This window comes from Spea bombifrons, chromosome 8, assembly GCF_027358695.1.
Source record: "Spea bombifrons isolate aSpeBom1 chromosome 8, aSpeBom1.2.pri, whole genome shotgun sequence".
In the NCBI taxonomy this organism is placed as follows: Eukaryota; Metazoa; Chordata; class Amphibia; order Anura; family Pelobatidae; genus Spea; species Spea bombifrons.
The window spans coordinates 11,751,727-11,775,453 of record NC_071094.1 but is presented as its reverse complement, the minus strand read 5'-3'; the positions used below and the strand labels follow the sequence as shown (position 1 = coordinate 11,775,453).

The window sequence follows — 23,727 nt, the reverse complement described above, 5'->3', positions numbered from 1 at the left end:
AAAAGACAGAATAGGGAAGGGAGCAGAAGAGAAACAAGGTTAGAAAGCAGGGAAATTAAAAACCAGGCACTCTGTGAATGTCAATCTATTATCAGCTTGTTTATTGCCAGCCAACCAATAATAACAGCGTCTGGCTGAACAACACAATATACCTTCCAGGTCTCCTTGTTTGGGAGGGACAGTCCTTCTTTTCTCTTTGAACGGTGGCTCTGCAGCCATAAAAGTCAAAATAATTTGTATAGAAACAGAAGGAAATGGGTTTGTAAATTAATTTGTGTAAATATAGTGTTCTTCTTTCTATTACAATGCTCAGTCCCAAAGTCCCATCAGAAGTCTTGTTCCCAAGTTACAGCTCTTACCAATTCCACTTAAACAAGTCTCTTTGGCCATTTGATCCACTGACCTGAGGCCAAGTACATCATCATCTGGCAGGAAGAACGACACCTGAAAAAATAGCCAAGCTTTTCTCTGCATCTCCTGTCATTACAGCCAAACACTGAAGGTAATGCTTGCAAGCGCGGTGCATGAGAGGCGCAATGCCTAAAAAGCTCACTTGCAGCCTTTATGCGTTCCTCAGTCTTGGATGTTTGATACCCACAATTTGGATGAGGGTTGGTTAATTTTGTCAGATGCTTTTATTACACGAAAAAATTCCAACAAATATTTATACACAAGATGCATCATTTTCTATGGCTTGTTTGTGCACAATTCCTTTCACAGATCTGTCACATTTCATGTAATTATTTATTAATTAATTAAAATTCTGTTTATTCATCGCTGCTACTGCAGTTCTGGGTATTTTCCAGTTTTTGCTCCTGTGACATCTCTGTGAATCCCCCACTGTGCTGAATTAGACACCTCTGTGCTGGGTTTCATGTACGCTCTAAGCATTGACACATACAAAAAGGAAAACATTTACACTTAAAGGGAAACTCCAACCAAATTGGTTTCAAAATATTGTGCCGTTTTCGACTTTTTACTCAACAATGCTTTAGACCATTAATTATTAGTTATTTTTTATGCCCTATAGCAAACTCTTTTTGGCAAGCAGTCTTAATGATCCAGTCTGACAATCTGGGGTTAATCAGTTAATGGGAGTGCTGACAGAGGAGTTGTGTTCCGGCTTCTTGACTTCACTTTACATTATGATCTACCAGCTCCAGCGAGCTTCTGCTGCAGGAAGAGCTTGGCTTGGCCCGACATAATGTGTAGTTAAATCCATGAGTCTCCTCACCCATTGACATATTACTTATACAGGGCCCGCTCAGCCCTTCACACTGCAAAGTCACCCAAAATAAAATGAGATAAAAGATTTTTCCCTGCTACACTCAATTACTGTATACAGCACTGTACTCAGTGCCATTTTATAAATTAGATTGGGCTCATCAACCATATATATGCAAAGCATGCATTGAAATTAACCCTATACACAACTCCATCCATCACACTGTCTGAAACAACTTAAACTGAAGTATTAACTCTGTTCAAAGTATTTCCCACATTGCAAAAGCAAACAGCAAAGGTCTGATACACATTGGTGTTATTCTGATTAAACCGAGGGCAGCAGGTCCAGGAGGGCAGCAACCCCTGTGCGACTTCACTAAGCGCTGAAGAGTTCTTAAGGCTCACTTGGGAAGATCTCTCTTGGAACCTGCCCATTTATCCTACCGAGGTCTTTGCAGTCCTCCATCATCTCAGCGTACACTAATGTGGAGCACAGGAATATCCTGGTACACTGCAGAAAGAAGCAGGGAAGAACCCCCTTGCCATGGTTGGCCCGATGGGCGACTGGGTGTGCTGCTCTGGATCAGACCTAGGGCAGCAACCAACATAATAACAGGGTTGATGTTCCTGGAGGAAGAAGCCAAATGGCAAACGATCTAGGTAAGCTGGAAAAATGGTCAGAGCTGTGGCAATTGGCATTTAACGTGGATAAATGCAAAGTAATGCACCTGGGGCATAAAAACCCAAGGGCAGAGTATAGACTATTTGGTACTGTCCTAACCTCAACGTGTGAGGAAAGGGATTTAGGGGTAATTATTTCTGAGGATTTAAAGGTAGGTAGACAATGCAGTAGAGCAGCAGGTAATGCTAGCAGAATGCTTGGTTGTATAGCGAGAGGTATTAGCAGTAGGAAGAGGGAAGTGCTCATGCCGCTGTACAGATCACTGGTGAGACCTCACTTGGAGTATTGTGTACAGTACTGGAGACCATATCTCCAGAAGGATATAGATATGTTGGAGAAAGTGCAGAGAAGGGCTACTAAAATGGTTTATGGATTACAAAATAAACCTTACCAGGACAGGTTAAAGGATCTTAACCTATATAGCCTGGAAAAAAGACGGGACAGGGGGGATATGATAGAAACATTTAAATACTTAAAGGGAATCAACAAAGTAAAGGAAGAAAGTTTATTTAAAAGAAGAAATAAAACCGCAACAAGAGGACACAAGCATAAACTAGAGGGGCAAAGGTTTAATGGTAACATCAGAAAATATTACTTTACGGAAAGGGTAGTGGACGCATGGAATAGCCTCCCAGTGGAAGTGGTAGATGTTAATACAGTAAAGTCATTTAAGCAAGCATGGGATAGGCATAATGCCAAGCTAGATATAGGATAAGGGCAAGTACTAAAGGAGAGTACTCAGAGGTTGGGCAGACTGGATGGGCCTTCTGGCTCTTATCTGCCGTCACTTTCTATGTTTCTATGTTTCTATAAATGCAACACTGTTGATATAGGTCACCTTGTGTAAGTCTGATAGCGGGTGCTGGGTGGAGGAAAATAGTCAGAACCAAATACGAATAAGGACAGTGTTCTGCTCACACTTGAGCAGAAGACGAATACGGTTCAAACTAGTGTGTAGCCTCATCATAAAATAAACTGGATATACCGTATTTGCTCGATTATAAGAAGACCCTGATTATAAGACGACCCCCCAAAATCTGAATATTAACCTAGGAAAAAAAGAAAAAGCCTGAATATAAGACGACCCTAAAGGAAAAAAGTTTTACCAGTAAATGTTAATTCATGTAAACTATTTTTTTTAATAAAAGCTATGATTGAGAAAAATATTTTTTTTTGTTTTTATTTCCTTGTATTTTCCAACCTGTCCCCCAGTTACGCACATCTGCCCCTAGGCTTGCCACATCAATATGGCACTGTGGCCCATGATATGCCTTTTAACCCTCTATATGCCACTGTGCCCCATGGTATGCCTTTTGACCCCCTATGTGCCACTCTGCCTCCAGAAATGCCTTATACCCCTATATCCCATTCTGGCATTTAGGGGGTTAAAATGCATATTATGGGGCAGAGTGGCATATAGGGAGGTATAAGGCATTCCAGGAGGCAGAGTGGCATTAAGTGAGTTAAAAGGCATTGTATAGAGCACTCTGCCTCCAGAAATGCCTTATACCCCTATATGCCACTCTGGCACTTAGGGTGTTAAAAGGCATATTATGGGGCAGAGTGGCATATAGGGAGGTGAAATGCCTTATACCTCCCTATATGCCACTCTGCCCCCATAATATGCTTTTTAACCCCCTAAGTGCCAGAAATGCCCTATGCCCCCATTTAACACACTAACACACACACACTTACCGGTGCTTCCAATTTCCTGATGTTTTGCTGGGGCAGCGGGTTAACGTCTCCTTCCGATGCAGCCGGAAGGAGGTGGAGTTGGCAGCGGGGGTTTGTGTGCGTCCGTCGCGTATACCTTCCCCGGCTGTCAGAGATCAGAGTTCCCTCAGAGTGCGGGGAACTCTGATCTCTGACAGTCGGGGAAGGTATGCGCGACGGACACAGACAACCCCCGCGGCTAGCCACACCTCCTTCCGGCTGCAGCGGATGTTGTCTACGCGGATCGCTGCCCCGGCAATACAGCAGGAAGCACCGGTAAGTGTGTATGGGGGGGGGAGACAGGAGGATCCAGGTCCCCTGCAGCGGTGCGGGGGATCTGGATCTTAGTCTCATAATCAGACCTCTATTTGAGGTCTGATTAGAAGACGACCCCGATTAGAAGACGAGGGGTATTTTTCAGAGCATTTGCTCTGAAAAAAACCTCGTCTTATAATCGAGCAAATACGGTATATGATTGATGTGTCAGCCGTGCAACATGAATCAATCAAATGAAGGACAACATGGTGACGTGTGGAGCTTTTTTTTCCGGTCCACACACCCCAGGTACCCATAACAGGCAGAGCTCCTTCCATATCGTGGAGTGACTAGTGAACAATGTTTAAAGTGTTTGAGGCCTGCTAGGTAATGAAGGGGAGAGGGGCTGGGGCAATAGAGTTTATGTATAAATAACTATTCCACTGCAGAAAAATCTCTCTTTCAGACGATTCATGTTAGTTAGAGGCACCGTTCAACAAACAAAGGCAATTGCTTTCTGTTTAATAAACACAGTTGTACTGCAAAAGATCCTTATACACAATCCCAACCCTACAAACCAGTGTAAATGTTTAAAGATGCTTAGTATTAAAGTTTAGGGCGTAAGATCTACATCAGCGGGTGACAGCTGAATAATACATGGAGAAAAATCTGCATAAAGATGCAGAATTACGGAAAAAGATATTTTAATTGTGACAGATCCCTTATTCTTGCACCCTCTAGGATATTTTAGCATCATATGTAAAAATTTGAACCTAAACCCCGTTATAATTTTCAGAAGTGACCTGAAAAGGGTTATGTTTTAACGATTCAGCCCACATTAACATATTTAACTAATGTCATTGTCTGAGACAAGTTCTAAGGTGTGTATCCGGCACATGTTCTTCGCAGCCTGCTCCATCACTGACAGCCCACGCATTCCTATACGATATCCCCCCACATAAGACAGAATCTGCAAGAATATTTTCACTTTGAAGATTTAGCGATTGACACGTTCAGAATTTGAAATTTTCTGCCCTGTTGGGACACTTTTGATTCACGTGTCTCTACCTGCAGCGGATTCACATATATGACAGACCGCATGCAGCAAATCCTTACTTTGCAGCTTGAGATATAAAGACAACATGCAGAGTTAGCCAATAGGTGACTCAAAGAGCCATAGTTTTATCTTTTAATCTAGAACTATGAGCAAAAATGAGGTGGAAAAACTTGCATTTTCTCCCCGGAAAGAAAGACAAATATACACATGCAGACAGATCTACATATTAGTAGCAGGTAGCTACTCACCCTTGCTCAAGAGAGCAATCAATTTATAGTTGGTTTAATAGATTGCAGGATTTGGTTCATTGCAAATCAAGCCATATTGGTTTTATTTAATTTCTCTTTAGACCTTGGAGGATTGGCTACGGGCAATCCAGTAATGGCAGTAACGCCAGTAACGGCAACAGCAATGTGCCAACATTTAGGAACCCATCAGGTACAGGGCGAAAGCTGATATGGTTTATAAATACTATGTTTACAAGGGGAGAAGTCAGTAAAATAAATGGCTATACTATTGAACTACATAAGCCAGTAGTCGTTTCACAATCAGCTTCTGAGAATGGGAAGGAATAAATGAATGCAGTACTAATTTATACATGTTTTTTGGTGTACTGAATTGTAAAAAGGAGGATCTGGGAAAAAGTACAGATCCTGCATAGGACCTAAAAAAAATAAATAAAAAAAAACAACTTGATGGGTTTGAAGGCAGCTTTATAAATAGGGTCTCTATGAAGCACCCCATTCATAAGACATATCATCTTAAACGGAATTAAAAGTGTCTCCCTGCACAGAAGAACATTCTGTACCTGCCCTGCTGATGTTAAGATAATATATACTAATTAATATTGATAATATATACTAATTAATATTAGTCAAAATGTATGACTCCTGTTTGCAATATCGGCAGATAAAACCTGCATTTAATCGTAGTGCTGTGAGTAACTAAATTGTTTTCAGAATCATAATTTCATCTCTAAAGATTTGTAATATCTCAGGGTGACCCGAGTTTTCAGCAGACCTCCATAAGAATGACATACAGTTCCGTTATCTAGTCTTTGGCTAGTTGGTGAGTAGCTATTTAATAAACACAGAGCAAAGAAAACACTGCACATTAATCTAATAATCCCAGTGATCAGAATGTCACTCAGACGATACCAAACAAGACAGATTGTGCCTAGATTTACCAAGCAGAGAGAAATGCAAGTTTCATGGGAAGAGTTTTAAGACGTCAGGTTTTAGAAATCAAATTTCATTTTTGCTCTTGCATTAAGAGACAGCCTAAGCTAAGAAGGTTTATTAGACTACTGAAAGCGAGTCAGGCAAAGTTAATAGAGTGAGGAGTGCAGACTCGCATCTACTCACGGGTACAGTGGCGCGTCGGATCCGTGGAGGAGGAGGTCGAGGTGGTGGGATCTTTTCCTGCTGTATTAAAGTGGAAACTGACATATCAGTCAATAGTCAATACCAAAAACACACTATAACATACCGTCTTACATTTATTTCTGCAGCCCATGGGAGCTCAAATAGCTCCAAAATGTTTGCATTTCATCCATCTGTTGTAACATGGGGACCTGTGTGAATGGACTGGTATGTTACATGAAGTACATGTTCAGAAATGTAATCCTAATATCCATTATCACCATAAAAACCCGCACCGAACTGGTCCTACTTGTGATCATGAGCAATGGTAAAAAAATAAAATACAAACTATAGGGAAGCACACAACCCGAAAAGCACAAAAGGCATACACATTCAAGTTCCCTGGTTGCTGCTAGAACAACGACCAACAAGTACACAAAACAAAGCAGAACACCTGAGGCATACATTTTGTGGATCCCGCCACATTAGATGGCCATATATTGCTTAGCCCCCACAACATCAAAGTCTCCCATGTTTTTGATGGCTATTTTGCTTATCAAGGAGCTAAATCAGTGGGGCAGCATTTTTTACCCAAGTGAGAGTCTCAAACAATTTAAAGCATTCTTTGGCCACCATTAACGAGGCACCTGTGTGGGGCTCCTCAACCCTGAGGTTTGGTCAAAACTTGCAAATATGCATATCACAAAAAATAAAAGTAAATAAATCTGCTATGGGACTGAGGCATCTAAGGTTAATCATATTGCTACATAATATCAGGGGGTTCGTTTATTCTTTATGAGAAGAATGACTATTTGTTCTCACGTATTGCAGGCTCCAATATGCTAGAAGTCCCCTTACATAAAATGCGGGTGGGATTTGGCATTATTATTGCACACTCACCGCTGCTTTAGCATAATGATCAACATGTTTCTATAATGTGAAACACTTTTAAATAAATCATAATAAAAAAAATAAATCATAACAAACTACAATAAATAACAGAACTATCAATACATTCTATTTTTTTTGGATTTATCGTAACCTGTCATTAGGCTACTTTTCTGCCCTTATTTAAGCAGACTTTGGATTGTGCCTTAAAGTATTCATTATATGATGATATATATTGATACACCCATTCAAAATAATATCATGTTTTGGTCAGTCATTGAGTTGCGTTGCTATATCCCAATGAAGAGGACTACAATGGTCCAGGTTTTATGAACTCTGATAAGCTAATTGTACCTTAATATCTTATCTCAGGTTTGAAAGCAATGCACTTTTTCCTCCAAAGCAGAGGCCGTAATGAAACATTTATTTGCTGCCTTTGGCATAAACGTTTGTCAATGCCTTTGTCCTTGGCACAGGTCGGTGGTGGCCAGTCATCATCAGTGAGCGGAAAGCTGAAGATGTTTATTGTTAACCAATTTATTAGAAGACACGTGTCAAAAGCACTGCAAATTGGCAGTGAAGCTGTTAATCTCTCTCTGTGGTATCATCTAAACATGGAGGTGGAAGCATTGGGATGACGCCAGCCTCGAAATCTGTGTCTGGCATGGGAAACTTTGGAACGTTTCACTCATCCCACTTTGAGCAAGGAGACAAAAACATGATCATATGGTTTCTATCACAGGTTTTGAAATGTGCAGAGACAGAAGAGTGGGACGCTCTTCCTCCTGATACAGGATGCTCACAGATGTGCCAGACAGTAAGAGACACGCTGACTACACACCGTACCTGGACACTCTGCGTGGAAAATTAAACAAAAAATGTACTTATGTACTGTTCTCAAATCAAAAGATATACGTCACTAAAAGGTAGATCGCTTTTTTGATTTGTACCATTTCCAGACCCGTCGCTTTCACCACTTTTAGAATAGCTAAATTTATTCATGAAAACTAGATATAGTGTGTTCATAATACTAAACAATAAAACATACTGCAGGGGGGCTAACATGTGACAACGGTAGTGTACCAAATCAATTTTATATTCTGAGGCTAGCACCCATCTTCTCGTATCAGCAAATACTGCCCAGACCCATCTGCAATCAGAATCTTCACAATAAGGGAGGAACAACCTAATGGGGGGGGGTAAGTATGTATAATTATTGTAGGGAGGTTAATTGAAAGCCACCTTCAAATGTAACGACGAAGTACCAAGAGGCATCCCAGTGGCCTTCCAGGCAAAACTCACTGAAGTTGGGCCCTTCACTATAGATTTGTGAGTTGAACTATTTAGTCTAGCCTCATCTCCAAGCGAATAAGCTCCATATTAGTGTAATAGTTAGCCTTAACAAATGGGTAGAATAAGACTAAGATTAACAGATTTTAGAGGGGGTTTCTGGGGATGACTGACTGACATCAAAGAAATGATAAAATCAAGTGACAAATAAATCCAGGAAAGCAACTCAAAATAAAACGAAGCGCCAGGCTGTAATCTATTAAATCCACACCCGTGGAGTGTAACCGATAGTAAAGAGACATAACGGACATAAAAAGAGGAAAGCTTTTCCTGAGAAAAGCGTTAGAGTTTTCACTTGACGTTGGCATTCAGTGAGAATGTTGTGAAGATAAACATGCGTTATCGTTTTGCTGGATGCTGACCACTTGGAGCTCAAAGGCTCGTTTTAATTGCAAATATCAGCAACGTTGAGATTTACCTATCCCACATATGTCCTTCAGCTACTCCAAGGACACGAGATAGCCCTGAGAAGTAATGTTTCAAACACAGATAATCCTTGCCTTAAGCCAATTTTTCCAATAGAAAGTTTTCACGCGCTCTCTACGGGCTGAGCATAAGCTCGTCCATAGCCAGGGCAGGATCCCCTGTGGGATGAAAAGGCTGCAGCATATTCTGAAAATGAAACATGCAAATCTGATAAGCTCGGGATCATTCATGCAAGCTAGCTTCCATTTAACCCTTTCACTGCCTCCAAATAAGATACACTGTAGGCTTTTTCCAGAGTCTATTCAGTTCCCTCTATTATTGCCATCATTAAATTTAATTCTAATTTCTTTCCATTCATTGTCTTTATTTTTTCCTTTCATTTCTCTCCATTCCTTCACTCATTTGTTTTCTCTCGTCACATCAGTAGTTAGCTTTCTATAGGTTAAATACCAGGAAGGGGTGGCAGAGATACAGCAAATGCCGACGCTGCCCTTTTATGTAGATGTTCTTCAAAAAATATAAAAGTTTGAAGTGATGAGTTTTGCCCCTTCCAATCTTTTAGATCTACGATAACGCATCCTATAGTTGCTGCAATTTGGAGGAAGCAAATATTATTTACAAAAGAAGCATCTGATTTGCAGTTAATTTGTTGATGCAGCAAAACACGTTGTTTCTGAAAGGTCAAAAGGGGAACTCATGCTGAAAAATCATCTTAATTAGTGCTCATATATGAACGGTTACACAATGTGGGAGGGAACGGTCGGACAAAGAAATAAAATATTTTTTTGAGGATCAGTTCATAGAGCTATCTCTGTATAAGACTGAAAAGCAGAGGGTTCTGAATCCATTTAGTATGAGCTGACACATACCCTAAATATATTATTATCCTGGCTTTCTTGGAGATAGTAGAAGACTTCTGACAGTTCTACCAAAGAGCAAATAAATGTTTTACCGTGCAAGAGATGAACATTATTTTTTTACATTTGGTAAACTGGTTTTAATGGGGTCTGCAGATTATTGTAGATGACCAAGGAACTTGCAAGGTGGCAAACACTGGGGTACACATGAGGGGAAAGATACTGGGGTACAGGAGAATGGATGAGAAACGAGACAGACTGGAACAATGAAAGAGAGCAAGAAAACAGACTAAGGAAAGGGCAACAACTACAAAAGGGGATGGGAGTAATGGAGTTAAGGAAAAGGAGAGAGAGAAGGAAAGTAGGGAAGGGAGATGGAAGAGTAGAGTGAAAGTGGAGTGGTGAAAATGCTGCTTGTAGTTGAAACTGAATCTATGCATATACAGCAGAAGGGTTATTCACAAAACAATGAGTATACCCGGGAACACTCCAGTTTTGCCATGGGCACTCTGGGTACGGCATCTAAACTGCCTGATGGCTCCATAATGCTATACAAAAACAGAGATGGGTGTGACTTGTGTGTTACTAAAACAACTCCATCAAACTTGATCAACTTAAATCAGATACGTCAAGAACACGAAGTCCATCTTAAGAAAATAATTCAAGTGCTACCCATAAACTTATAACACATAGTACAAGTCTAATCACTCGTAATTAAAACATCATTTATGGTTGTCAGTGCTAAATGTATGCAAAGGTTACTTTCTTCCTCTGGGAAGGATCTTTCTAAGTAGGCATTTACCAGAGTGTTTTGCTGGAAATCCAAACCCATATCAATTATGTTAGCTGCCTCCTAATAGTAACATAAAAAGTATGATCTGTCCATAATAAAGCATTTCCTTTTTTACTACGTTATAGCACTGCAAATAAGGAAAAACATACCCACGATGCATTGTTTACTCTGCGACATGTAACAGAGCCTAAGGGGTCAGCGCAAACGTTATACCTACTGCTACAATCCTATAAAACAACTATTCCTTCCACATGTTTAAAGTAAACTATCTTGTTAAGAACCCACGGGACTGAACCAGCTCACAGTCCATCGAAACATTTCACAGTACAGCATGTAGTATTTTCACACCAGCGAAAACAGAAAAACAAAATGTTTTTGTATGTGTTAAATAGCAGTTGGTGCCCAAGAGACTTTTAGGCTCTCTTCCTAATGGTTAATTTCTCATTAATAGCTTTTTTTTTTTTTTTTACAGAAAATATTCAAAACAGATGCCTTTGCAGCATATTAAAGGTGTGACTTCACCCACATTCTTATCTGTTCTTCAAAATAATACAGAACAGATAATGGCATTAAGCCAAAAAGCTACAAAAAATCATTTGAGAGAAACTTTGGTGGTGTCAAAGCATCCAGTAAAATCGAGCTACGCATAGACAACCATTTGCCTAAATAGTGTACATTTATTGACAATCAATCATGAGGTTAGTTATACACTATAATATTTAGTGTCAATACCCTGGCGTATTTACAACGAATATGCAAGAGCATCATCATTCCAAGCAGCAAGGTATCCACAAAGATTTCTGTGAAATCACGCTTGGAAAGAAGACTCTTACATAAATTAATCAACAATCTGTATATCCTTCAGAAAAAAGATAAGAAAGTACAACATTTTTACTTGGTGCACGATGAACCCTTTCAATGGCTGCTATGATAAGAGCACTCTTCCTACTTTACACCAGAATAACTGAATAACTAAGCACATCGAAAGGTAGAGAGGGCGCTGATCAATTGAGCTTCCAACCTAGAAGATACATAACCACTAACCTCAGAGTGACAACGGCACGCAACCAGTACAGAGATCAAAGTACACGATTTCTGTAGAAATAACGTTTTCTTCATAAAAGCTGAATTAATATGCAATCAAAGTGGCAAATTGCTGCTAATAAGGTAAAGTCTGCGCTCATAGAGATGAGTTTGTATACAGGAAACATCAGTGTACAAAGATCAATTAGAAGGAAGAAGCCAAAAAGGCAAAGCATCTAAATCAAGGTGTTTCTCTTACTTTAACCATTTCCTCAACATGTTGCTCATATCTATATGGCAATGAAAGGTCTGTGAATATCTACCATTATAACTGTCCTCAATAGTATTCTGGAAATAAAGAAATAAATTAGTAATTGGTGATAGGAAAAGCACAATTTAAGTTTCACTATCATCAATACCAATGTTCAAAAAAAGTTTCCAGTGGAGGGTTAGAGATAGAGCAAAGATTTGGGCCATATTAGTCTCTACACTGCCTTATTACTGGTCATAAACTATAGTAACCCCTTTAAATATAAGGAACTTTTTTTTGTCATTTTTAGTGTAACTTTGATTTCCCTTTTCCATGTTTAGTGTATCCACAAATTATACATTGTTTTTTTTAAGGACAGATGGGGCTTTCTTTTTTACCATTTTTTGTATACGCTGTCATTTACTATGAATTAAACATAAAAAACAGCAAAAAAATAGAGAAAATGTTTGCAATTTTACTTAGGTTTTTTTCCACAAATTAGGTCCCACTGATAAAAAAAAGCCCTGATTTATGTTCAACAATAATACAAGAATTATACACCACATGGATAGGTTTTTTACTTTATAAGGGAAGAATGCTCCCTTACATGCTACACTTTTTATGATTGAACTTTGGGGGCAAAAAAGGTTGAAGGTTTTTTTAAGGCATATTTGTAGTGGGAGGGGCACAAGCTGGTTGGGCACCTATTTTTCCAATTTCTTCCATTTATTTATTTATTTATTACTGGAGATGCAGTATTTCTTGGGAAACTCTTTCTCCCATTTCTCCAATCTTTTCACATTGATGCCCATTGCTACTGATTACACAGTGATCAGCAAGTAGGACTTCTGATTACATAGTGAAAGAAGTAGGGCTTCTGATTACATAGTGAAAGAAGTAGGACTTCTGATTACATAGTGAAAGAAGTAGAGCTTCTTTGCCCTGCATTGCTGGTTGCAGTACCTGTGATAAACATGCATGAAGAGCTCATCAGCGCATTCAGAAGGGTCTGGACAGACCCTCTGGGAACCTTTTTTGTATGTGATGTGGAAGTTTGGGCATTTTATTGTTCATTAAACCTTTTTTCTGCACTGAAACTTACTCTCACAGTTTGGAGGCTACATACTTTGAGACCAGTAATTGAACACTCTCCCCAAAGAGTTTTGAACCATACATATGATATCTATCATTTTACCATCAAAATTGCATTGATCTCTTTCCACTCAGTGTATCATGATCTTATGAAAAGGGGGCACTTTTGTGTTAAGGGGGTGTAGTTAGAGGCAGGGCTTTTACTAGTACTTTTTATATGACTTTGTAATCTATTGACACGTATTTGCATAATTGACTAAAATATATTTGGAAGAACAATGTAACTTAATATTTTATTCCTAATTCGTATAGGGCTGCAGGACACTACACCAAGAACATTCTAAGCTGTTTGTTTCTAGCCCTAAAATATTGTGTAGATTATCAATATTTCATAATTATAACTCAAGTGTACAGCACACCCACATAACAACTCACAAAAACCCGTAACATCAACATAGAATTAACAGCCAATACCATTTAAAGCTTGCACTGAAGATGCTATTGAACAACACAAGGAACAATTCTTTTCTCATTAAAAGGGTAAGATAATTATTTTTGTCATTTGTTCCATACACCTCACCCCCCCCTTCTTACAGTTTCACCTACCTTCTTTCCTTCCATTCCCCTTCACTGAATAACATTATAAAACATTTACATACAGACATTACAAAGACACCTAAAATGGGGGGTTTGTGTAGCATACATAACAAAAACAATGAAAATGTGATTAATTTCTCAATCTTCCGATGGAAGAATCCTCTACAAAGAACATAAAATAAATACGTGTGTTTTTTTGCAGCATCATAATTGGTTCCTTTGTCATTTTGCTCATGTTCTTTGCATGTATGGGTCAACATGGTGATATCATATTGGAGGAGAGCAATCCATTGTCAATTTTGTTTTGCTTCATAATTTAATTGTATGCTGTAGATCAGGAGTTTTCCACAGGAAGTTTTTCAGCTACTGTTTTCATAATACAACTAACTCTCTTGTACTCTGGTCATTTTTATAGCCCCAATGTTTCAGGTGCCCCAAACTAGACACCTTTGTTGATGACATAGATATAGGTGGTGTGGAAGGGTTCACAATTAGTCCAGGGACAGGACACCTACCTTTCCTCCTTGCAAAGCATTGAAGCAGAACATTGCATCAGTGTGTGTCACAGACCATGTGGGAGCTGTGATTGAGGTCTGTGCTACAAAAGCTCAAAGCTCAATCGATTTCATTGCTCATTGGGTCGGTCACTGGAGATCCACTGACTTCATTAACTAGCCCATGATCATAACTGGGAAAGCCTGGTAGCAGAGTGCCTGAAAATCAGGATCATGGAGGTTGTACTTCATCAGCTGGCTACCTATGCTTTACATATACACTTTGTGACGTTTCCTTCAAGGTGGCAGCGAATATGCATCGAGAATTACACCGAGTATTCATCAGTCTTTGTGAAGTTTTCACACCAGCAAATTAGCAATTTATACTCAGTGTGACACTGGATTGGCAAGCAAATATAGATCGTTCGCAGCAATTGGCTGCATTATCTGTTAATCACAGACAACTGACTGCACTCAATTTTAATCACACAGTTAGATTTATGTGTGTTTGGAAAGCAGAAAATTTTATTTTGTAGAGAACAATGGTTTATATATATATATATATATATATATATAAATACATCTACATAATATCACTGATAGGACATGGAAATGGCAAATATTTTTCAATTCAATCTATAAATGAATACAGAGAGAGTAGATATGATGCGCACCGCAATAATTATACTATCTGATTTCTATACAGAAAAAAGGAAAAACAAGACAGCTACAAATAAGGGGGCTACAAGGCATTTAAGACACCAGCATATCGATAAAAGGACGTGAATACTGGCGGTCACCGTTGCACTCTGAAGAAGCCGAATCACAGGCGAAACGCGTCAGTACGCATACGAAATTACATAAACCAACCAACAAGCATTAGCTCTTCGGTTGATGTACACAGGGACAGTTTGCATCGTTCACGCTTCCACCTGAGAGACTGCTTCTGGGATGACGAACTACACAATATGTAAATTGAACTATTCTTTATAGACTTTATCTTATTTTTTTTCCCCGTACATGTGTTTTTATGTATTTATTCATTAAACATAGATTTTGCATGCTAACAAAGGGCTGAGCACAGAGGACCAAGGATGCGTAGTTCTCCATTGTGTAAATGCACCAGTTGTGGAGATCTGAGAAATCTTGCTTGTATCAGTCTGATTGAGCAGTTCTGCATTGCAGATTCTGATTGCCCAACAGTAAAAGCTGTACCCTGAAGGACTAGTGCCCCCCCACCCTAGGCCTGCCCTGGCCAAAAAACACCACTGGTAAATTTATACATGGCTGGTGATCATTTTTGTAGATTTCTGCTATGGTGAGTTTACTTTTCGTGTACGATTAGCTATTTCAGGAGAAGTCTGAATTGTGGACGGATCGCTGAAGCAACACCATTGTCCCTAAAGAATAACATTCTGGTAAATCAGGAGCTCTGTTGACGTAGACAGATATCTGCCTGTTAAGAGGTTAATTGTAAATCTCATTACAGGAAAGAAATAAAATGTATTTCTTCACACACAGAATGATCTCAGTCAAGGAGCATGCAACAATATAATCTCCACAATTTTACCCAGGAAAAAATCAGGAAGCTTTATCTGATGCAGAGCGACCCAACTGTGAAGATGGTTTGGTGCCATGTACTCTCAGCTGTTAATTTGTCCTGGCATTTGTGCTTTGACTACCTGTCAGATTTATCTGCCTCTTACACTCGTGACAATAAAGATGACGTTCCTGCCTGACATACAGAGCAGCAAAGGAGCGCCGCAAACACTACACTGGGAAACGGTGAGACAGAATTCATTTCCAGTCCCATGCGACAGTTTAAAGGTACATGTGTGATTATATGACATGTACTGCAAACAATCAGGCGTCAGGATTAAGACAGAAGGTTATTTCTATAAACCCAATCCTCTCAAACACAAAACAATATCACGCCATGTATGCCGCTCTAAAAGGGATCCGTCCGTTCTGATCCTGGACAAAACTATAAAATTGCATAATACATTTTCACATAGATCCTTAAATATAACCTGTCACGTTGTAACCATAAGCACTGCAAATTTAAAGCATTTCTCTTAATTTCCCTAATCCCCCATTTGACAGTTCCCCGCAATAAAACGATGCAATGGTTTTTACACATTAAAGTAAGCATTATAAATTAATTAATTACAACTTATATGTATACCATAGAAGCAGACGCTTCCACTTCTTGTAATTAGGATCAATTAGTTGACACATTTTGATAAGCTTATATATGATTACAGGTTACTACTGTAAGCGCAATCCCCATCCCTGAAACACTTACAGCACTTTGAAAAGATATTTGCCCCTTCTTGATTTGTCACACTTTTATGTTTCAGATCATCAAATCCATTTTAATATTAGACAAAGATAATCTGAGTAAACACAAAATGCAGTTTGTAAAATATGATTTCATGTATAAAAGGAAAAAAAGGCTATCCAAACCTATCTGGTCCTATGTGAAAAACTAATTGCCCCATATTAGTAAATAAACCAGTTAACCAAATTTAATTGATAATTGGGTTCAATTTCACCAGACACACCTAGGCAGGATTACTGCCAGCCCTTTGATTTTAAACATCAATTAAATAGAATATGTCTTGCAAATTGAAGTAGGCTACAGGTCTCAAAAAGCAGCACATGGTGCCACGATATAAAGAAATTGATCAAAGAAAGATGACATCTATCAGTCTGGAAAGGGTTACAAAGCCTTAGACTCTGGGGTTCCAGCAAAATATGGTGAGACACATTGTCTACAAATGGAGAAAACTTGGAGTGGTGAACCTTCCCAGGACTGGACGGCCTACCAAAATTCCTCCAAACGCACAAAAGTCCAACTTTTTGGTAGACATGGGTCTCATTACATAGTTAGATAGGCTGAAAAAAGACATGCGTCCATCAAGTTCAGCCTTTCCCATATCTGTTTATTTCTTGCTGTAAATCCAACTTCTGGCTTTACATTACATCACTCCATACCAAGACAAACATGGTGGTGGTGGTAATGTGATGATCTAGGGCTGCCTTGCTGATTTAGGAACCATGAATTTTGCTTTAAAAAATCTCAAAGGAGCATGTCTGCTATCAGTTTGCGACCTAAATCTCACAAGCAAGTTCACCTCTGAAAGGCTAAAAAAAAACCATAATGGAAGTTTTGGAGTGGCCTTGTCAAAGTCCTGACATGAATTACCGTATGTCACTTCACCATATGTCATAAGACAACCCCCCAAAATCTGAATATTAATTTAGGAAAAAAAGAAAAATCCTGAATATAAGATGACCCTATAGGAGCTGAGGTTACCAAACAGGAGGCTCCAGGTCCCCTGCAGCGCTGTGGGGGATCTGGATCTTAGTCTCATAGTCAGACCTCATTTGAGGTCCGATTACAAGACGACCATTTGCTCTGAAAAAACTTGTCTTATAATCGAGCAAATACGGTAAATTAAGATGCTGTGTCATGACCTTAAAAAAGCAGTTCATGCTCGAAAACCCTCCAGTGAAAACAATTCTGCCAAGAAGAGTGGCCAGAGTTATTGCAAATGTTTGATTGCAGTTGTTGCCACCAAGGGAGACACAACCGGTTATAAGGTTTAGGGGGTAATTACTTTTTTTAGATTTTGATGTACTCGTTACCTTCAATAAATAAAACAATATTTGAAAGGCTGCATTTTGTGTTTACGCGCATTGTCTTTGTCTTATGTTAAATTTTATTTGAAGATCTCAAACATTTAAGTGCGACGAATAAGCAAAAATAGAAATAATCGGAAAGGGGAAAATCCTTTTTCACGGCACTGTATATATTTGGAAACTAGGTGCAGGATGTTCAAGCTGTCACTGTGGAAGAAGCCAGAGCTTTCATATTAAGATATTACAATATTCACGTGTAAAACTAATTGCAGACACTTGGTGCATGAGGCCAGTGTAAAACTACGTGCTTGGTGCTTTCTACTAGAAGCAATTATCTTACTGAACTACCTTTTAGCATACAGCTTGAAGACTTTTTGTTGTTGACTCAAGGTGAATGCTACACAAATATGAAAATGTTTTCCCCATTAAAAAAACAGAGGATCTACTTAACAGGCATAGGAAAAAGATACTAAAAGCTAACTTTGACTTTCATTTGAGAATATGGGTATTATGTATTATTTTATTTATTGCTATTTTACAGGGCTGGTTTTAGGATAACGAGGGGGGGGGCTGTGTTACTTGAAATCCCAATAAACCTTTGTCTTTCTCCTGCCAGAAATGAACAAGGATGGGTGGAGATTCAAGAAGGATCTGCTCTCCAATTTGCTTAAACTGCGCTGGGCTACCCGTGTAATGTGTGCGACAGGGCTGTAATGTGTGCAACAGGGCTGTAATGTGTGCGACAGGGCTGTAATGTGTGCGACAGGGCTGTAATGTGTGCGACAGGGCTGACATGTCATAGCAAGAGGCCAGGAGGGAGCACAAGTGACATTTTTAACTCAGGGTACCAAACACCCTTGTAATGATCAGCCCTGCTGGATGTGTGGCTGCCATGGCTAGTCCTCAGTCCCAGGGACAAGAACACAGGCAGCACTTTGCTCTGTCCTATTAGGTACTTCTCACGGCCTACCGAAGAGAGCAACCGCCGGGAAATCTGACTGTCAAATCAAATCCTCCAGGGCAGCTCCTATGCACAGCAGCAGAACCTCATTTATACAGCAGAGGTGTATTAATACAAAGATGGTGAGCACCAGGGAGTTGCTGTTGGTCATTTCTATTGCAAAGCAGGCCCAGCACTGCATGTCACTCACTAATCACACTGCTTATGGATTCGTGCAGCTGTTGTTCTAACACACATAATAAAGGGCACATGGGGGAAAAGAAACTCTGGCCAGCACTCCCCACGGTGCTGTGGGCTTTTAAAGTGCTGAAACAAACAAAAAATACACACAATATGTTGCCTCCACAAAACAGCCCCCCGTGTTTCCATGTGTCATGGAAATTTAGCATCAGCACAATGAATGCAAATATGGATTACAGCACTGCATAAAGAAGGGATTTTACTTGATACGAAGATTCATCCTGGAACAGCACAGAGTTACTGATCTTAATGTGCGCAGAACATTGTTTTGTTAAATGAATTGCTATATGTATTCTAATGGTCAGCAGTGCTTCTGTAGCACCCTACCAGGCTGTAACCATCGCGCTCATTAATCCTGGGTAGGATCGGTGGATCCTACCCAGTTACCAGTACTTATGTATAAATATGTCTTAAAATATGATGTGATCTTTACCTAAGTTACATTAATGAAAAAAGACAACCTGTTTCAATTAATAACACACAATTATTGTATTGGTTTTGTTCTTATTGAACATATCATACAATTATTCACACTGTGGGTTGGAAAACATAAGTAAACCCCTAGGCAAGTGAACCTTGGGATTGGAGGAGTATCTAACTGCGGACTAATGAATATGTAAACTCTTTGATATTACTTTGTAACCATTTCCAGCTTTATGCAAACCAATAATTCTTGATTGTAGGTCTTCTTTTTTGTGAGATATGGTTCACATCAGAGCTCCGATAAAGATATTGCACTGAGGACTGCCCTCTTGAATGAGATGCTAGTAGAACGTAGGTAAAAGATCATACCTGGGAACTCTATGGGTTCCTCTTTCTGTAGTGTCTTTTTTCTCCTCTGTCCACTTCACTCCCACTGCCCCTTCCCCTCCTCACTGACTAAAGGCTGTCTGTCACTTGCCCCATCCCTATGCATGGCTAGCCGTGCCACTTCACAAAGCCACGGGAGCTTCAGGTAGCCCACCTCAGGAGGCTCCCAGGTATGTAATTAATGACTGCAGTTAAGAGAACTGTTTGAGTCTTCTTACTTGGTCTGCAATTTCTTTTTAGTGGCCGTGCAGTGAATATACTTTGTGTATTTTTAATTGTGCTGGTTATATATAATAATTATTTCAGCACACTTATTTGTTCTGCTTTTTTTTTTTACTTTATAACATGCTACCATCCATCATATCAAAATTAGGTCACCAAGTCAAACAATACCTGGTGCTCCTGTTTTAGAAGGCTGCACCTCTAGCGTTGGGAGACTTACGTAGCTCCTCACTAAAGTTCCTATAGCTGATATCATGGTGAGAGCAAGCAGCGTACAACATGTGATGTAGCAGCCAAGGGCAGGCAATGAGGGAATTTTTCTATTAGGTACTTAAGCGGTAAGGAAAGAAAGCATTACTACAATATGATGCACAGAAGCAAGAATTAGGATTTAGTGTAACCTGGACTGTTCTAGCTCCTCTTTAACTGACCTATTCCCAAGCTTCTCCAGATAGGAAAATGTTAATATGGATTTTAGAACCAGAATAGAAGCAAGAGGAATTTAAAAAAGCAACAACTTGCATCCTGTGAACGCTGCATTTCTAATTAAAGGAATCTAGATTTAACCAGCTACTTGTGAACGTGTGTGTCTCACTTTTTTTTTTGTTTGTTTTTTTCGGGTGGCAGTTTACATCCTGCTTACTGATCTCTCTGTGCTGCAAATTTACAATTCTCCTTTTCAAAACACTCTGGCGAGTTAATTTCTCCAAACACCACAGACAAGAATATTAAAATGACTTGCAGTACTTTGTAAAGTATAAACTGTGTGCCAACACGCATATTGGAGAAATAAACAGTCACGCTGTGTTAGCGCAGGAGAAAGGGCAGAATTAAATTCCAGGCCTGTATTAAGGGTGCATGGACAGAGCTGTATTATCTCCATTTGATATTTCCACCAGGCATGCAGATACACAGCTATACAGTGATCGACAAAAAGTAATAATGATAGACACACAGTCGCCTAGTGATAAATATAACACTTACACTATGGGAGACACACAGGTGTGTATTAGCGTATACCACTCCAGAAGTGCTATACACATACAGACATATGTATAGTGTAGCAAGAAAAAATAAATTAAGCCTTTGGAATTACCTGTTTTTCTGCATTAATAAAAATCATAAAATGTGATCTGATCTACATATAAGTCACAAGTATATTAGCTTAAGCTAATAAAACACTAACACGGCCATTCAACATTCACAGTGCTAGTGGAAAAAGCCAGTGAACCATTGGATTTAATAACTGGCCAAATCTCCTTTGGCAGCAGTAACCTCAAAGCGTTTCCGATCAGACCTGCACAACGTTCAGGAGGAATGCTAGTCCATTCTTCCATAAATAACTGATTACGCTCAGCCATATTCCTACAATGTCTGGTGTAAACAGATCTCTTGAGGTCATTCCACAGCATCTCTAATGGGTTAAGGCAGGGGCGTCCAACATGCGGGCCGCGGGACCTCGAGATGTGGCCCGTCTGAGATCGGCAGCCAGGATCACAAGCCCTGCCGCTTACTTGTGGGAGGGTCTATTCTCTGCTCCAGTCCTGCCTCCTCTGTGGGGAGAACGAGGGAGGCCGCGCCCCCTGCTGAAGTCTGTGAGCGGCATCGAGAGCTGTAGTAGGTAAGGGGGTGGGGGAGGTTGTTTGAATGAGTATGCCTGTGAGGGAATGAATGTGTGAATGAATGAGTATATGAATGAATGAATGTGTGTGATAGCATGGATGTGTAAGTGCTGGAACCTAGGCATGATGGGACTGTGATTGCTGTTAGCAATCACACTCCTATCATGCTAAGTCAGCCAGTACATGCTGAAACCTGGCTAGCTGCCCCCCTTGTGTATTGATGCTGCCAGCAGTATGGGGTCTGCACCTACAGCCACCCTGTACCAGCATGTACTGGCTGACTTGGCATGATAGGAGTGTGATTGCTAACAGCAATCACAGTCCCATCATCAGGTTCCAGCATTTACTGGTTGCCTGGGTATAAAAAGAGTGTGTTTGCTGTTAGCAATCACACTCCTATCATGCCAAGTCAGCCAGTACATGCTGAAACCTGGCTAGCTGCCCCCCTTGTGTATTGATGCTGCCAGCAGTATGGGGTCTGCACTTACAGCCACCCTGTACCAGCATGTACTGGCTGACTTGGCATGATAGGAGTGTGATTGCTAATAGCAATCACAGTCCCATCATGCCTAGGTTCCAGCATTTACTGGTTGCCTGGGTATGAAAAGAGTGTGTTTGCTGTTAGCAATCACACTCCTATCATGCCAAGTCATATTGTTGATTTTTTTTGGTCCAATTGTGGTGTTACTTTTCATAAAAGGGTGGTTACACACTAAAATTGGACAAAAATGACTGGTACAATGCCCAGCCAACCAGTACATGCTGGAATCTGGGTATGTCTGAGATTGCTGTTAACAATCATAATATATAATTTGTTTTGTACAATTTTGGTGTGCAACTTACTTTTATTAAAAGTATGTGGGGGGGTCATTTTCAGTTTTGGCTAAGTGAACCCTGAATTTTTGGTTTTGGTCCAAAATTTTCATTTCGGTGTATCCCTAAAATAAATAGAACTATTTCATTTTAACTTATCCAGAATCCTGAATTTGTAGTCACAAAACTTTCTAGGCCCAGAAATCAGTGAGTGGAAAAGTAAAGGTTTTGTGTCATTTACTTTATTTTAATCTGCATATTTTATTAAAGGCCATATTTTCACGCAGTGAAAAATGAGTGCGGCCCTCGCACATATACAATTCTGATGAAGTGGCCCACTGCAGAAAAAACTTGGACACCCCGGGTTAAGGTCTGGGCTCTGACTGGGCCACTCCAAAAGGCACATTTTCTATTTTTTAAGCCATTCTATAGTAGATTTACTTCAATATTTGTGGTCATTGTCGTCCTACACCACCCAACTTCTACTGAGCTTCAGCTGGTGGACAGCCAACCTGACATTATGATGCAAAATATCTACTGTAGATAAACTTGGGAATTAATTCTCCCCTTGATTATAACATGCTGTCCAGGCCCTTAGGCAGTAAAGTAGACACAAATAATGATGCTCCCTCCTCCAATACTTCACCACTGGGATGATGTTTTCATGTGGTGCCTTTTTCACACCATACATAGTTCTGCATGTTCTTCCTGAACAATTCAACTTTAGTTTTTTCAGTCCACATAAGATTTTCTTGATAGCGTTGTGGTGTGTCAATGTGCTCTTTGGCAAACGTCAAGCAAACAGCAAAGTTAAATTGCAGAGCACCAACTTCCTCTGTGTCCTGTCTGTTTCCTGTAACTCTAGGGTTCTTTTTTCACAATTCTGCATTGTGCCCTAGGACTCATCTTGGTTGTGTGCCCACTTCTAATGAAAATTGTCTACAGTTATAAACAAATTGTCTAACTGTGGGCTAATGAATATGTAAACTTTGTAACCATTTTCCAGCTTTATGCAAATCAATAATTCTTGATTGTAGGTCTTCTGAGATTTCTTTGTTATGACACAACCCAAGACAGAGAGTGTTAAATACTGTACCAATGCCTGCCAATGCCTGCCATCATTAAGTCACAAGTTCTGCACAATTGAGAAAGTATTCCCTAGATGAGTTCTTTGTAACTGGAGACACAAAACAGAAACGGGCGAATCATTATAGCATGCTCTTTAGTAAATCCACACCCAGGAATGTACAGAACTTGTGCTCCCTCTGGTGGACCGCCAGGGAATTCTAAATACAATCACAAACTAAGGCACAGTGCCATAAAGTCTTCCACTGGACACCATGCAGATATAT

At 39.8% G+C, this 23,727-nt stretch overlaps 1 protein-coding gene across 5 annotated transcripts in view; it reads right to left on the bottom strand.

The window, feature by feature from the left end:
- DENND1A (DENN domain containing 1A) overlaps nt 1–23,727 on the bottom strand; it is a 263,707-nt gene that overhangs the window by 13,845 nt on the left and 226,135 nt on the right. For 3 of the 5 annotated variants that reach the window (XM_053473723.1, XM_053473725.1, XM_053473727.1), the window contains one exon: nt 6,296–6,355. The exons of the other annotated variants lie outside the window; for them this stretch is intronic. In XM_053473723.1, the coding sequence (XP_053329698.1) occupies nt 6,296–6,355 (60 nt within the window). The remainder of the gene's footprint in view (nt 1–6,295; nt 6,356–23,727) is intronic. 5 annotated transcript variants of the gene reach the window in all.